Source organism: Pteropus medius, unplaced genomic scaffold (genome assembly GCF_902729225.1).
Source record: "Pteropus medius unplaced genomic scaffold, Ma_sr-lr_union100, whole genome shotgun sequence".
Lineage (NCBI taxonomy): Eukaryota > Metazoa > Chordata > Mammalia > Chiroptera > Pteropodidae > Pteropus > Pteropus medius.
In genome coordinates, this window is record NW_024344378.1 from 13,902,134 (window position 1) to 13,918,425 (window position 16,292).

At 45.5% G+C, this 16,292-nt stretch overlaps 1 protein-coding gene and 1 long non-coding RNA gene across 2 annotated transcripts in view; both read left to right on the top strand.

Moving 5' to 3' along the window:
* The window catches only part of XPNPEP1 (X-prolyl aminopeptidase 1), a 47,036-nt gene extending 36,340 nt beyond the window's left edge, over positions 1-10,696 (top strand). The window contains exons 11-18 of the mRNA XM_039870899.1: positions 300-441; positions 1,105-1,194; positions 2,937-2,997; positions 4,395-4,464; positions 5,576-5,749; positions 6,399-6,475; positions 7,674-7,772; positions 10,166-10,696. Coding sequence (XP_039726833.1) covers positions 300-441; positions 1,105-1,194; positions 2,937-2,997; positions 4,395-4,464; positions 5,576-5,749; positions 6,399-6,475; positions 7,674-7,772; positions 10,166-10,294 — 842 coding nt within the window. The 3' untranslated portion in view covers positions 10,295-10,696. The remainder of the gene's footprint in view (positions 1-299; positions 442-1,104; positions 1,195-2,936; positions 2,998-4,394; positions 4,465-5,575; positions 5,750-6,398; positions 6,476-7,673; positions 7,773-10,165) is intronic.
* A 1,196-nt stretch (positions 10,697-11,892) lies between these two features.
* The window catches only part of LOC120609110 (uncharacterized), a 36,559-nt gene continuing 32,159 nt past the window's right edge, over positions 11,893-16,292 (top strand). The window contains exons 1-2 of the long non-coding RNA XR_005654672.1: positions 11,893-11,910; positions 12,158-13,631. This is a non-coding gene — a long non-coding RNA (uncharacterized LOC120609110). The remainder of the gene's footprint in view (positions 11,911-12,157; positions 13,632-16,292) is intronic.

The following is a 16,292-nucleotide window of genomic DNA, read 5'->3' on the forward strand; positions in this document are numbered from 1 at the left end:
ATACTTGGGCACAGGTTCTCCCCCTCCCCCACCCCACCCCCCGTTTTGATAATTGCTTTTAGATTTTAGTCTTGAGGCAAGTTCTGAAGCTGTGTGTGGGAGAGGGTTACAGATGTGATTGCACAGTTCTCTCACATTAATGCTTCTGTTCCCATTAAAATATCAAAAGGACTGCAGCTTTTGTCTTATGTTTAACTCAGGTGACGAATTTCCTAGAATTTGCAGGTAATTAACACATCAAAAACTTTTAGAGCAAGGGAGGCGGAATTTCCTTCTCCTTTGGCATTTCTTCATTGCAGGCTGTTGGAAGCCTGTTGATAGCAGGGCTCTGGAGCTGGTTCCACATCTGGTTGGAATGGCTTCTGACCTCGTTGTAGAGGGGGTGGTGCCTGGGAATGAAGGAGAACCTCTCAGCTGCCAGGGTGTGGGCTTGGACTGCTCGTATCCCTTTTAGCATTTTCCAGTACAGCGATGTTGTGTGGAAAGGCACAGCAAAATCAGATCCCTTTTTAAAAGATACCGCAGGTTCATTTGAAAAAGTGCCTCAGCATGAGTGTCGTGATCTACTCCTTTTGCTAGCAGAGATCCCTTTAGTTTTTCTCCCAAACTGAGACATTTACGTACCTGTCTGGTGGTCTGAGAAGAAAGTGGGGAGGCACCTAAGGGGATCAGGACTGAGGAGGGGGGAGGGACATGGAGGCCAAAGTGGGGGCCCAGGACCCCCACATCCAGAGACAGGTGATTCCAGGCTGCTCCCTTCCCAGTTGCAAAGACTCTAGCTTGGTCCTGTTGTGCCTTTTGATTATTATTTTTGTACTTTTTACAATTATCTCATGAACATCTGCTTTTGTTCCAGACAGAAATGGAGATAGATATAAAGAAATATGTTATTTTACCTCCTCTTGCTAAGCTCTTTATCTAATTGGGGTGATAGGTTTGACTGGGTCTTTGAATAGAAGAAGGTTAATGTTAGTTGTAATAATTAAGTTACTGGGTAACTTTGTTTTCTGTTGTAATTTTAGTCTTACATAAGTTGTACGAAAAGTATAAGTATGCCCTCCTCCAGGATATAGCAAATGTTTTACATTTGTGGAATAATTAATTTTTAATTAACTTTCCTAGGCCGGTCCCTGAGACGAATAGGACTTTGTCGCTGGACGAGGTATACCTCATTGACTCGGGCGCTCAGTACAAGTAAGTGAATGGGGTTGCCATAGAATGTCACAGGCTCCAGCTGAGAGTGCTCAGCTGGTAATCCCGTTCTGTGCCGGCCGGCCGTTAATGGAATCTTTCCTGTGTCCTGTCCTTTTTTTCACCCCTAGTTAAAATAGTCCAGTTGTGACTCTCTTCCCACAAAAGACTGTTTGATAGAAACATTTAGTCCTTGGCGGGAAGTTGTTAAATACTAAGTAACTGAAAGCAAGTTTTCAGAACCATTGGAAAGTCTATCCCAGCCCATAAACCGCCTGCTAGCTCCTTGGACTTGCAGTGGCCTAGGAACTTGTGAAGTGAGGACTTAATTTTGAATGAATAAATGAGAAACAAAGGTTGCCCCAGAATTTCCTTTATGTCTTGCCACTTTCACAGTCATCATCTATATTGGTTCCTCAGAGGAGAACCCAAGATTTGGCTGGGGCTTGATGTAGAACCCATGAGAAGGGGCTGGAATAGGTGGTGTCTGCATTAAGAGAGCATGAGCAAGGCCTTTAAGTGCTCTCTTTCCCACTGCAGTTGGGACTGTGGCTGATAGAGAGCCTAGTTATTAGTTGAGCTCGGCCAGGTACACGGAGACCATAGCCTAGCCTTGGGTGTTGGTGCCAACAGCCTAGAGCTAGGGGTATTGGGATTGCTAGGGTAATGGTATAAACTTTGGTTCACTTCTAAATTTTAGCAAGCTTCCGGAAGTTATCCTTTCTAGCAAGCTTCCGGAAGTTATTCTGTTGAGGGTATGGATTAGGGTGTTCCAAGAGGTGTGTTTGGGTGTTTTTAGGGGCCAATAAACTCTTTGCTGTCCTGAAAGGAGGAATTGGGAGTTTAGTCTTTTTTTACTAGAAACAGGCTCTGTTTACTTTGTCCTCCCTTGCCTTTATAATCCCAGTGTTGGTGTCTTCCATGAAACAGCTGTCACATTGTAGAACAAGAATGTGTGTGTCAGCACCTGACTGAGTTCACTCCCACTACATCGGGCCATCGTTGCATGAACATTTTGTTTCATTTTATTTTGTATAACAACTTTTTTGAGATATAATTTACATACCATACCATTTACTCACTCAAAGGTTACAATTAATGGTTTTTAGTATACTCGCAGAGTTGTGCAACCATCAACACGGTCAATTTTAGAACATTTTCATCACTCTGAAAAAGAACACACTTTGCCATTAGGAGTCACCTCCCATCTTCCCCTACCCAGGGAACCATGGCTATACTTTGTCTATAGATTTGCTTATTCTGGACTATTCACATAAATGGAATTATATAGACTTCTGTTTCTGGCTTCTATCACTTAGCCTAACGTCTTCAAGGTTCATCTGTGTTCTAGCATGCGTCAGTACTTCATTCCTTTTTATTGCTGAATAATGTTCCATTGTATGGGTATAACACATTTTGTTTATCTTTTCATCAGTTGATGAGCATTTGGTTTGTTTTTGTCTTTTGGGTATTATCAATAATGCTGCCATGAATATTTGTGTATAAGCTTTTATGTGGACATATGCTTTCTGTTCTTCTGGGTACTTACCTAGGTGTGGAGTCGCCAGGCCATTGGGTAAGTCTATGTTTAACCTTTTAAGGAACTCTTTTCCACAGTGGCTGTACTATTTCACATGTCCACCAGCAGTATATGAGGGTTCTAAATTCTCCACATCCTCATCTGTCTCATTTTTGAGCAAAAGCTTATTTTGATGGAAAACTAATTTGTCCTTTGTTTTGGAAAGGGATGGAACTACAGACGTGACCCGGACCATGCATTTTGGGACCCCTACAGCTTATGAGAAGGTAAGGTGGAGCAGAAAGCATGAGAGGCTCTCTCTGCTTTCTTAAGAAGAGCATTGCTTTTATGAAAAGGGGGTGTATCAATAAATAAAAATTATATGTGGGACAGTAAAATAGCTCATTACAGTGGAGTCTGGCTTACCTGCTTTATGAGGTCCATTTAATTATTGGGGAACTTTTGAAAGCATTCTGTCTACTGAGGTCAAAGTAGCTCATATTCAAGTTTAAACAGCTTTGGCCTTCTCTTGAGTTAGGAAATCTCTTTGAGGATGGGAGTTGGGTAGTGAAATATATGCTTTTTACAAAGAGTGACTAGATTTGATTCTGAAAGCCACCCCATTCTTCTTTCAAGTACAGTGTTCCTATTCCTATTTATAGGAGCCCTCTGTGGTGACATTTTCTGCTCAGTGTCTGGTCTGTTTGGCAAGGAAAGTAGGAAGCAGCTGTGATGTGGAGGTGTACCAGGAGTCTGGAAACTGGGCTTCTGATCTTCTTGGCTTTTATTGGCTCCATGACCTTGAACGAGGCACTTATACCATCCATAAAAATGGGGATAAAAGTACCCATATCCATGGTTGGTTGTGAAGGTTCTATGAGCCCAGCAATTTCCCAGGTCATCGTCACCTCCCAGGGAATGTTAGTTGAGTCTCTGAATGAATCATAAACTTCAGGAAGCTTATCCAGAGAAGAGAGTTTTATATGATGCTCTGGGGCTGATTTCTTAGTTTCAATCCCTGCTTGCAGGTATCAGCACCTTTGAAGACTTTGACCTTGGGCCCAGATACCTTTGGCGTGACTCTTTTTGTGCTGTGAAAAGAGCCCCAGACCAGACTCCTGGCAAGCCACTAACTTTCCAAACAGCACTTTTCCTGTCCAGGCAGTAGGGATACCCCTGAGTGTAGCATGGTGGTAAGGAGCACAGATACTGAAGCAGGACTGCCTGGCTCCCAGGCCAGATGCTGTGACTTAGGAACCACGCAACCCAGCATGCTACTTCATCTCTCTGTAAAGTGTGGATGACTGCAGTGCCTCTGCCACGAAGTGTGGGATTAAATGTACAGTGCCTGGCACAGAGGAATGGCTCAATAATGTTGGCTGATATCATCAGTACTTTTTATTTTCCAGTCTTTCTAAGGCTCAGGTGACATAGTATGTGTCAGAATGCTCATTATAAGGGAAAGATCTGTGGGGTCAACTCTCTGACAGTTCTCTTTTACTAAATTAAATTTCAAGATTTTCTGGAACTTTGGTCCCTAGGCCAACCTTTTATTCCTACTAGGTGTTTTTTCTTTGTACTTTGATTTTTTTCTCTGTGGTATTGCTAAAAATTCTTCAGAAAACTACAGGACCAGAGTGCCTGTGCCCACTCTGCAACGTGCCCCCTGGGTTTTCTTTGGCAGGAATGTTTCACATATGTCCTCAAGGGCCACATAGCTGTGAGTGCAGCCGTTTTCCCGACTGGAACCAAAGGTAGGTGGTTCCTCTGTCATATGGCAGGCTTTTTCTTGTTCAGACATCAAACATGTTTAAATTTGAGTGGTAGGACATGTCCTTCCCTCTCTGTCAGCCCCCAACCCACTTCAGGCCCAGCCAGGGCCAGGGGATGCTGCATGAAGTGAGGCCCCTGAACCCACTGACAGGTCAGAGGGCCTCCCAGGGAGCCAGTGTTAGGATTGGGCCCGGTGTTAACTGTGTGCTTCTCTCCCAACCTCATATGGGAGCAGTCCCCAGCCTTTTTGGCACCAGGGACCAGTGCTCCTATGAGAATCCAATGCCTGATGATCTGAGGTGGAGCTGAGGGAGTGATGCTAGCGCTGGGGAGCGGCTGCAAATACAGATGAAGCTTCACTGGCTCGCCCGCCACTTGCCTCCTGCTGTGCAGCCCGGTTCCTAACAGGCCAAGGACCAGTACTGGTCCACAGCTTGGGGGTTGGGGACCCCGATAAGTTGTTGGTTGACACATGTGGGTGGCTCTCAGGAGAAGACAGCAGGGCATGAAGGCCTCAGCGCCTGAGTAGAAGTAGATCCAGCCTCCTGTCTGCCCTTCAGCACTGAGCCCCATCCTTCTCTTAGGGCCCTTGTTGGGGTATATTTTACTGGGAACTGACTTTAGATGCATACTTTGCGTGAGGACTGGTTGGTATGGGATTGGACTGGGAGTTGACAAGACCTGGTCTCCCTGGACGCTAGTTTCCTTATCCGTTGTGCCTGCCTACTTGCAATCTAGTTAGAGTCTCATCTTTGTAATTCTGAAACCTCAGGGTCCCAGAGCTCAGAAGGGAACGTCCATGTCATCTGACACAACCCTTACCTGCTTCAGGTGACCATCCCCTCACCAGTATCATGGACAAATGGTCCTCGAGCTTCAGACTGAGCTCTGCCTGGCTGGGGAGCTGCCCTCAAGAGCTCTGATTATTAGAAGGTTCTTTGTGCTGGGATGAAATCTGATCCTTCTAGTAAATTTTACCCCTGTTTTCTGTTTCACTCTCTGGAGCCAAACGTAGCAAATTTAATCTCTGAAGTGCTTTGCAAATTGGAAAGTACTTACATATCCTCAGATGGTTTTTCATGTGTCTTTCAGGCCACCTTCTCGACTCTTTTGCCCGTTCAGCACTATGGGATTCTGGCCTGGATTACCTGCACGGAACAGGACATGGTGTTGGGTCTTTTCTGAATGTTCACGAGGGTCCTTGTGGCATCAGTTATAAAACATTTTCCGATGAGCCCTTGGAGGCGGGCATGATTGTCACTGATGGTAGGTGACCTTCACATAGCTCTTTGTCATTTTTTATATTTTAATTATTTTAAAGTAAATTGGAAACAATTTTCCCTTCCTGTTACTTTGAATTAAGTAACCACCTTTTATGATTATAAAAGTGATACGTGTTCATGGTAGAAAAAGTGAGACAATGGAACAGTGTGAAGAAGAAAATGAAAATCATTGTAATCCAACCATCCGGGGAAACAGGACTTAATATTTTGATATGTTAGCTTTTGGTCTTTTATATTCATATCTTTTTTTTTTCATCATTGATATTATACTGGAATTATTGCTTTCTTAATAAATTTCCTTTTCCCATGTCATTACCAAATTTTTGTGAATGTATTTTAATGCCTGTGTCATTATGCCTCATGGATATGCACCATGATTTATTTGGTGGGCCCCCTGTTACTGTCCTCCCTACTCTTGCCAGTTTTCAGGAACTTTAAAACCTTTCTTTCAGTACCTATTAGAAATGGCCATGTGGGAGAAGTGGGCTCCCCTAGGCTCTTGCAGCCGGATTGAGTGGACCCATTATCTGTTTCTCCTCCCGCTTCGGGGCGGCTGTCATTCCAGGGGGAAAGCCCTGTGCTTATAGCTTCATCATGGCCCGCTTCTCATTTTGGGGTTTGGTTTGTTTTAGAGCCAGGGTATTATGAAGATGGAGCTTTTGGAATTCGCATTGAGAATGTTGTCCTGGTGGTTCCCGTGAAGACCAAGGTGAGTAATCATATATCTATTTATTTTTAAAATTTTCTTATTTCATGGAGAGAGATGAAGACTTTTATGTTTGGAGGCAAGACTGCCATTCTGGGGCCAAAATGGAGCCTCCCTTCCCTAATATCGGAGACTTTCCTAGAAATCACTCTTCTCTGTGAAGCCAGAAAGAAAATCTTTAATGAACTGGGACCCAGAACTGGGATTCATGGGTCCCCAGGCTGATTCCTGCTTGATGTGATTTGGGCTCTGAGTTTACTAGAGGCAGCGGCTCATCTGGAAGTCTCCTCTGCTTGGGGGCTACTTGTTTAAAGACTCCTTCCAGACCCTGATTCAGTTTCCAGGCCTGGAAACTATTTTTAACAAATACCCAGATAATTTTTATCTGATAAAGCTGAAGAACCCTTAGTCACACTATGGGTCAGGCCCCATGGGCAGGCAGTTGGACAGCTGTGTTGCCCTCTGGAATACAGGTATTCACCGTCTCCCCCATCAGTATTACCAAAAGGTTGCAGGGCTATCGGTGCTAAGTTTACCTAAAAGAACTGTTTGCTCCTCCTCCACTGGTGACTATGGAAATGGAACAGTTGGAGGGAAGTGGCTTCCACGCCTCCAACGAGGTCGACTGGAGGGATCTGCTCTTGGCTCCCATGTTGAAAGTAGCCTCTCACCTCTCTCCCAAAGACCGTGCCAGGACCAGAGACACGGCACGCCGTTGTGTTTCCTGGCTGTTCTGTACCACGTGGAGTGGACACACCTGTTATCTGTCACTAGCGGGCTTGGCTGGGTCAAGGCAGGCCACATGGTTGACTGTTAAAAAACGATTTTGGGGGATCATACCTCTATAGAGTCTCAAGAACCAAAACTAGTAATGCCCCTGAGCCCCATCACCCCCACACCCCGGCCCTACTTCCTCTCCATCACAGTAGACATCACTTTTGTGGGCCTGCTGCTGGGACCCTTCGTTTGGCTTGTCCTGGTGGCACAGGCCATTGTTTGCACAGTGGAACAGCTCCTACAAAGTGGCATCAGTTGTGTTCACTGTGCTTCCTGTGCCTATTAAAAATGGTGACCAGCTGATTATTTCTTGATTACCAGTTACACCTGGCTCTGAGGGATGGTTGTAACTGGTGGGAATGACCTCATGGGGGGTTCATTGTGATGAAAAGTAAAAGCTTCTGTTCTCTTCCTTTTCCCACAGTATAACTTCAATAACCGGGGAAGCCTGACCTTTGAACCTCTGACTTTGGTTCCGATACAGACCAAAATGATAGATGTGGATTCTCTTACAGACAAAGAGGTAATGAGGGAGTCTTGGGGGAGGGCAGATGTGTGGGGGTGGGGGCTGCAGAGCTGCCCTGTGTTCTCTACTCCATTCTCACTTCTTAAGTTAGAGGTCTAGGCCGACTGAGCCTGATGATCCTGGGTTTCCTGAGCACTGCAGGTGCTTTTCCTGTGTTTGTTGGGCCACCAGGTAGAGATGGTCTTGCACTTCCCGCCATTGTGCGGGTAGGAAGTATACGCCATTGTTTTCCAGGAGGGCAGGAGCCATAGCTGCTATGGGACTTAGGTCTTCTCCACAGAAGGCCAGATGGGTGGTGGGGCCCCCTCTGGCTGTTGCACATACCAGGGTGTTTTCTTGTGCCTCATGAAACATTAAGGAAGTGAGAAGCAAGATTTATTATTATATGACTAGTTTTCACACAGAGGTGATACTTTCTATTCTGGTCATGCTGGGCTGTGACACCCTTCACAAAGCAGGAGCACAACAGTGCCTATCAAGCTCAGAGTGTTATACGTCTTGAAACTCTTTCATATCCTAGGGCGGGTCCCCAGGCTCATGAGGCCAGGGAAGTGGGAGGCCCAGGAACCTGGAGTAGGGCTTGAGAGATCAGGCAGGTGACCAAGGTCAGATTGCTGAACTATTCTTCTGGCCAGTTAGTTTTTATAGCCAGATATCTTCCTACCCTGGGACCACAAGCATTTTCCACAAATAACAGTAGATAGTGGTACTTAACATATTAAGCAGACTACATTTATTATCTTTGAGCAGAAGGGTTCCTTTCCCATATACCACTCAGTGAATCTGGGATTTCATTCTGTTTGAAGGCACAGTGATAGCCCACAAGAAGATTCTGTTCATTGGGCTTTTAAAACACCTGGTCACAGCCTTTTATTATCTCCTAGAATGTCTTAGTTGTCACTTTAGGGAATTTGGGGGTTGGGTCAGCATTCCCATCATTTGTCACCAGATGGCAGCATCAGACTTTGGTCACAGGAACATGGGCTGCTGCACACTGTCGGGGCATTTGGGCTGTTGCTCAGGTCCCACTGAAGCTCCCCCCACCATCCAGAAGGGCTCTGGGAGTGTCCCCAGGGTTGGCTGCTGCTGTCACCTTCACTGTTGAGCTGTTTTGGATGGCAAGCTACCTTGTAGCCCCACTTGTTCTTGTTGCGGACATGGCAGTTTGTTTCCGTTGACACTACACCATCCCCACCTCCCAGCAAGGCCTAGTGGGCTCTTATCAGTGGGGACTAGAGCCCCGGCTGGGTCAAAGCCACCTGGCAACACCACCCCACCTGTCTGCCGTCATGCCTTGAGGATTGGTGTGCCCGTCAAGACCCCTTTGCCAGGCTTCAGTACCTGGTCCAGACTGTGGTCCCACAAGGCCATTCTTTTGTAACCCCACTGCCTTCCCAAATATTCGGCCCATTACAACAACTGCACCCATGGTGGTGTTGCTTTTCCCAGCCTCGCTGCAGCTGGGCGTCCCGTCAGGCCAGCCTGATGGACAGTGAAGAAAGTGGGCTGTTGTCCTCTTGATAGAACTTGCTTCACCCCAGCCTTAAACCCCCCACCCCCACCTTCTCATCCCCCACAGAGGGGAGATTTCACCCTTTCACTGCTACAGGACTTTCACCGTCAGATCCAGTGGCTCAGCCCCCACCCAGGCACCAGGTCCTGTCAGACCTCCCTCCTTATCTCTTTTTTATCTACTGGTGTGGTGGCCACATTCAGTTGAGGGTCTGAAAGTCAAGGTTACTCCCTACTCCATCCTGCAGCACCATAGTCCCTGGCCACCAAAAGTTTGAGGTTCAGTTAGACAGCCACTGTACCAGACCCTCATCTCAGTTTATTCTGCTTTGTCAGTGGATACAGGATCGGGAACTCAGTGTGTCCACAGCTTTGGCTGTGTCTCTTAGCAAGAGTCTTCACAGCGGTCCAGGGGCTGTTTTTCAGACCCTCCTCCCACCGCCCAGAGATGGCTCACGTTTAAGAGAATGAGGCCCCTTTTGTGGGTGCAGGAGCTATGAGACCCCCTCCCTCTTGTATGACCTGTGCGTATGGCTTCCATTGTCCTGTCGGGGAACGCTGGTTACAGGTTAATCCGTCCTTAGAGGAGCCCAGAACTGTGGCTTGCCGTCAGGTATTTATGGTTCCCTCACCGTCATTGCCAGTCCACGTGCAGTAGGCTGTTCCAAGAGCATTTTCACCATAAGTGATGTGGCCTCGTCCCATCTGTTTCCAGGGAAACAAAACACAAGGAAGTCCCTTGTCCGTGAGCAGAGCGAAAGGGTTTCTTTACTGTCGTCTTGTGATCTCAGCACGTGGGGCCCTCACTGTTCACCCGTGTAGCCTTTGGTAAAGGTGCCATGGTGAGCACCACGTCTGTCCTCCTTCCCCTCTTGTAGTGCGACTGGCTCAACAACTACCACGTGACCTGCAGGGATGTGATCGGAAAGGAGCTGCAGAAACAGGGCCGCCAGGAAGCTCTCGAGTGGCTCATCAGAGAGACGCAGCCCATTTCCAAACAGCATTGATACCTCCCCGGTTTTCGTTTTTGTAAACGCTCTGGGGAAAGGAAGAAACGTGGCAGACCCCTGACTTCTTTCCCCTTTCCTCTTCTTTCTTACCTCCCCTTTTTACTTTTAGACTCTAAGAACTGAAAATCTTATTCTCTTTGATATTTTCTTGCAAATACTTGATCTTTTTGAGTTTTTTTAAAATTGTTGAGAACGAGCCAAGAATAAAATTGCTGCTCCAAAAGCTGAACACTTCATCAGGGGAGACGCCCCGAGCAGCCCCCGTGAATTCTCTGGCTGGCGATGGTGAAACAGTGAGTGCTATGTGACAGTCAAGTTCCAGGTGCTAGTACATCATTCATAATCACCTTAACGCTCATGAGACTGTATTTATGATCAGTGAATAAAATGTCAAAGGTGCTTCGTCTCAGCTGTCTCTTTCCTCATGACACTGTCCACCCTGCCTGTCAGTTGAGCTCATCTCCAGGGCCGGTGGCCTTTGGGGCAAACGTTTTCTAGGTGGGAGGCCCACTTTGAGGAGAGGTCCCTGGCCTCCCTACATATTGTCTGGCTTAATTGTATGTCTCTTTTTCTTTTCTCTAGAAAACCTAATGTTTTGGTATTTTTATTATCAGGTTTTTTCCCCCTCATTTTAAAATGTCATTGATACAGGAAACCCAATAAAAATTAACGTTGAGGTGTCTTCCATGGCCTGCCCCATAGCAGACGTGGCGGATGTCTCACCCTTAGCACCACAGCTCTCGTGGTCTCATAACTTGCAGAGGACGGGCTTTCTCTTGATTTGCGCACATGGGACAAGCCTGAAGGGCCAGCAGAGCTACTGTCCCGGCCACCGCAGACCGTCGTGGCTGGGGTGGGACAGCAGGCTTCCTCACCCCCAGGCTGGGATATTCGAAGCATGGTCTGTACTGTCTCCTGAGGGTCCCCGTGGGATGGAGCCCCAGTTGCCCACTCTGGTAACTGGTTTAATAACACACTCCTTACTTCCTGTGTCTCAACTTTCCTTTCTCCAAGTGTTTCCAGGGGCCACCCCCCCCCCGCCCCCCGCCTCCCAATGAACTACATGCAGATCCTTGTCTTAGGGTGTGCTGCTTTAGAAACCCAACCCAAGACATACCCCGGAGATCTAACCAGTTATCTGCCGTGTGTTTTTTTCCAGTTTCTTTTTTTGTATTCAGTATTTAGTAACGTGTAGAATGAGTATGTGTGTACCTAGAAAAGAATATATACACATGCATATGCACACACACATACCCCTTGTACAAAAGTTGGGTCGTTCGGTACATATTATGCAATTTGCTTTTTAAACTTGTCAATATAGCTAAGATATTTTTTCATAATGGTACAGATAGATCTAATTATTTTTAATGACTAGACTATTCCACTGTATGGCTATGTTCTCTTTGAAAACTAATCTCATTAAATCTTAAACCACCTCTTTGGTTTGGATGGCTTTGCAAGATGAATAAATACAAGCATACTTTGGCCATTCACTAAAGCATTGTTGTTAATGTCTGTTACTTTCCCCAACTGGCAGAGCAGAAAATAAAATGAGCTAATCTGTGTTTACTGTTCAGAACCAGGGTGGCAGCAAAGAAAATTTTACTGATGAGGTGAGCCTAAATGGACAGAGCGCCGAAAACAAACTCGCCAACATTTCCATTGCCCCTTCCACGTTCTTCTCTCCCAAGGATCACCGACTCCACCTTGCTATGTGGGAGGGAGCAAGATAATGTGGCCAGTGCTTAGGTTATATTTGTAATGTGGCCTCACAATAGCAGGATATATTTCGATTCACCGAAGATCAATTATTGAATGCCTTTGGTTCACACTTGTTCTTATTTCTAATATGTTCCATAGGATTGGACTTAAAGAGAAGTTTCTCCTTGAATGATAGGACGTGTTAATCATGTTTCTCATCTGTCCCGTGCCCGTGTCAGACCTCCCCTGTAGGACACCACTCCTCGTCGGATGCCCTGAAGGTTCCCCTCTCCTAGGGAATGGGAGCTGCAAATTGCAGTTGATGTGGAGCCGAAACAGACCATAACTCAAGTGTGACGGCAACTCCACTGTTTGTTCACCAGGCTGTTAAACCTGTCACTTCCCAAGGCAGCCTCAGAGTAAAGTTGATTTAATTGGCTGAAGCCCAAGAAGCCAGGTTTTTTGGTGCCGACTGTTTGGAGCTTCCTGCCTGGACCTGCATGTCTTGGCATCTAAGAGAGGTAAACTAGGTGAGATGGCCCCAGAAAGACTGAGGACCAGAATAAAACTGTACTGTGCAGGAGCTCAGAGGGAAGATGAGAGATGTGGATCAGAAGACTCACTCTTTTAAATAAACGTTTTAAAAAAAAGATCGGTTGCAAAAAAGCAAGTATTATGCTAAATTTATGGACTAATTCCAGGGAAGCTGATCTTGTTTTTTGATCTTGCTCACTTTATCACCTCATGAAGTTTTATATACAAGGTAGTGAGGATTCAAGGAAGGGTACAGATGTGGGGCCTTCCCTGTGGGCACCCCAGGTGCTGACTTCCAGAAGCTTGTTCACCTTCTGGTAAAATCCAGCTGTGTCCCTCGTGCTGTGAGAGGGGCCTGCCCCCCATCACCCGAGCTCTCAGCGCTGGTGCAGCCTGAGGGCCCATCCTGGCATCTAGCTGCCCAGCACTGACAGCCATTTCTCATCAGATGGCAGTGGGGAGTTGTGACAGGGGCCAAGGTTGTACTCAAACCAGGAGGGAGGTCTTGCCCATGGTGTTTCCAAGCTGGGGGATTTGTACCAGCAATGTCAGGAAGATACAACATGCAGCACTATGTGACACCTTTTAAGCAACAGCTCAAGCACTTGTCTCTTGGGGTGACAGCAGGGTGTAGTGGGAGGGCTGGGAGCGTGGAGGAGGGAGGGGTGCTTGGCAATTTCAAAGCCCATACTGTAGTTGCTAGTTCCTGAAAGTAGTTGGAGCACCAAGAGTAAGAATTCATTAGATCAGAGCTTAAAAACAAAAATGCAGATTCTGGCAAGGTAGTGGCAGTTGTGTCTTAGTTTTTAAATCTCTCCAAGTCACTCCTTAAAAACAGTAAAACTGGGATAGCAAAACTAAAACTCATGGATGAGACTATACCAAATACAGGTGACAAGTATCCCCCCAAACCCTTAATATGAGCAGGTGAAGACTACGAGCTTGTACCAGCATCTATGCAGGAGGAGGCCGAAGGAAGTGATACGTGTGTGAGGGAGTGCATCTAATGGACCTGAGAACCCTGAAATAACCATCAGGAGCTCAAAATCTCAGCAGTTTGAGAAAAGCAACGGAAACAGGAGTTTGCACACCCTAGTAGGTGAGTGAGGGTTTGAGGTGAGGCCTGTAGTGGGGTGGGGATTAGGGGGTGGCTGGAGCATTAATGCCTCAGGAACCCCTAGGAAGGCGAGAATGGATAAACAATGTGTTAAGATAAATAGAAGATGAGTAAGAGGAAAATTTTTAAAAATCAAAACAAAATGAATAAAAAAGATTTAAGAGAAAGTGACAAATATAGCAGACAGGCAGAAAAAAAGAGTTCAACATTTATAAAATAGGTTTCCTGAAAGAAGAAAATTAAAGCAAGGAAATAGAATAAATATTAACAACTATATTTGCCATAATTCTAGCAAACATTTCTGAGATTAAAAAAACAAAATTTAAATAAACATTGAAAGGAATACCCTAAAACTGAATAAACAGACCCAGAATAACTAACAGGACATAAATAAAATTATTATACTTAAAAAAACTTTTTTTCTTCAGTATTTAAACAAATGACCCAGTAAGTTGTGGTAGAAAAACTAAGCTTGCCAGAATTTTTCACAGCGAAACTTGAGGTTAAAGGAAAATGGAGCAACGGGTTGTGGCGACGGTGCTCTCTAGAGCTCATTAAGCCTCACGCTTGTGTGTGTTTTTTGGTGTCTGCTAAGTTTAAGAAACTTAAAAAGAATAAATCAACAGTAGCCAGGTGGCAAGGAGACTGAGTGTGAGCTGGTGGGACTGGACTATGACGGGGGAAGAGCAAGCCCTGTGTGAAGGAGGCAGGAGGTGTCCCTCTGTGGCTGCTGTGCTGTGCAAGGAAGAGGGCTCACAGGAGCACCTTTAAAACTCGGTTTTAAAGAGAGGCTGAACCTCCTTTCTCTCTGTGATATCGTGCAGCTTTTAAACGTTTGCAACGAACTGAACATTAAAAAACACAAAACAACATCTGGGTCAAATGAAACACGCATGACATAAATTTGGTTCTTGGGCAGGAGTTGTGTCTCCTCATTGAACTGTCAGCTCCTTGACCACCCTCTCCTGGCAGCCTTGGGGCCAGGTGACTGCTGTAGAATGGGGGTGAGGGAAGAGGGGACACGGGTGGCTAGGTGTGCCCATCGCCTGCTCTCTGAAGGAGATGCTGCAAGAGACACCAGGTCACATGGTCGAGGATAGTGCAGAATGTTCTGTGTCCTAATGGTTAGGGTAGACTCTAAATGCCCTTTTTCCCTCCTTTTAAAAAAACATTGTACCAGTTCTTGGTCTCCTGGCCACAGGCCAGGGCTCTTCACCAGGAAGTGGTACTTCCCTGACACCTGCCCTATCAGCAGGTACAGGCACTGGCTGCAGCCTCCCAGCTGGAGGGTCTGTTCCATACTTCATCCTCCAATTCCTTCCCTTCTTCCCAGTTCAAGACCCACCAGTCTCTCCATGACACGTTTCCTGATTGCTCCAAGTGGAAGTCCCAGCTCTAAATTTCTTTGCATGTACTTTCTTCACAAACCATAATGGCTTCTAAAAATTTAACTTGCCTGTGTCTCTCCAACTAGACTTGTAGATCTTTGGGATCCAACACCAGCACATGGTGTTGGGCACACAGTTGGTACTCAATACACATTTATTACATGATGGATAAAGGCATCCCAAACATGTTTACAGCAGAGTGGGGAGTGGAATTGAATCTATTCCCACCATTTCCTCGCTGGTGACCTAGGGCATATCCTATATCCTCTCTGACCTCCAGTTTCATCGTCTATAAAATGGAGGTAGTGATATCCAGTAATAGCATATTTATGAGGGTTAAGTGAAAAAAGCGCACAAATCATGTAGCCCACTTCTGGGATAAGCAGTAAGCACTTGGCTGTTTCTTCTGATAGGACACCTGTATTTTTAAATAGGAAGGAGAGTGCCCGTTCTGTTTTTTGAATTATCTGCTTATTGCCTCCGATTTCTTCCCAAATACTTGCCAATTTTCCCATACTATTATTTTTAAAAAATAAACTTTATTGTTTATAACAGTTTTAGATTTACTGTGAAGAGAGTATAGGGACTTCCTTTATTTCCTGCATCTAGTTTCCCCCATTATTAACACCTTATATCAATATCGTGCATTTGTCACAATGAGCTAATGTCGACACATTATCAGTAATGAAAGACCATACTTTATTTAGATTTTAATTCTTACCTAATATCCGTTTTCCGTTCCAGGATCCTACCTAGGATATTACATTTCATTTAGTTGTCATGTCTCCCGAGGCTTCTCTTAGCTGTGACAGTTTCTTGGACTTTATTTTTGGTGACCTTGGTGGTTTTGAGGGGTACTGGTCAAATATTATAGCATGTCCCTCTATTGGTATTTTCTTCATAATTAGACTGTGGTGATAGGTTTTTGGGAGGAAGTTAGAGGTAAAGTGCCACTTCATCACATCAAGGGTACAGACTTAGAACATGACCTTTCTTGTTGTAGTTGACCTTGATCACCTGACTGTGACAGTGTTTGTGAGGTTTCTCCACTGTGAAGTTACTCTTTTATCCATACTGTACTCTTTGGAAGGAAGTCACTATGTGTAGCCCACACTCAAGGAGTAGGAAGCTATGGCTCAGTCTTCTTGAGGATGGATTATTTACATAAATTATTTGGAATTCTTCTGCACAGTGGATTTATCTCTTACATTTACTGATGTATTCAATCATTTCTTCATATCTGCATAGACTCATG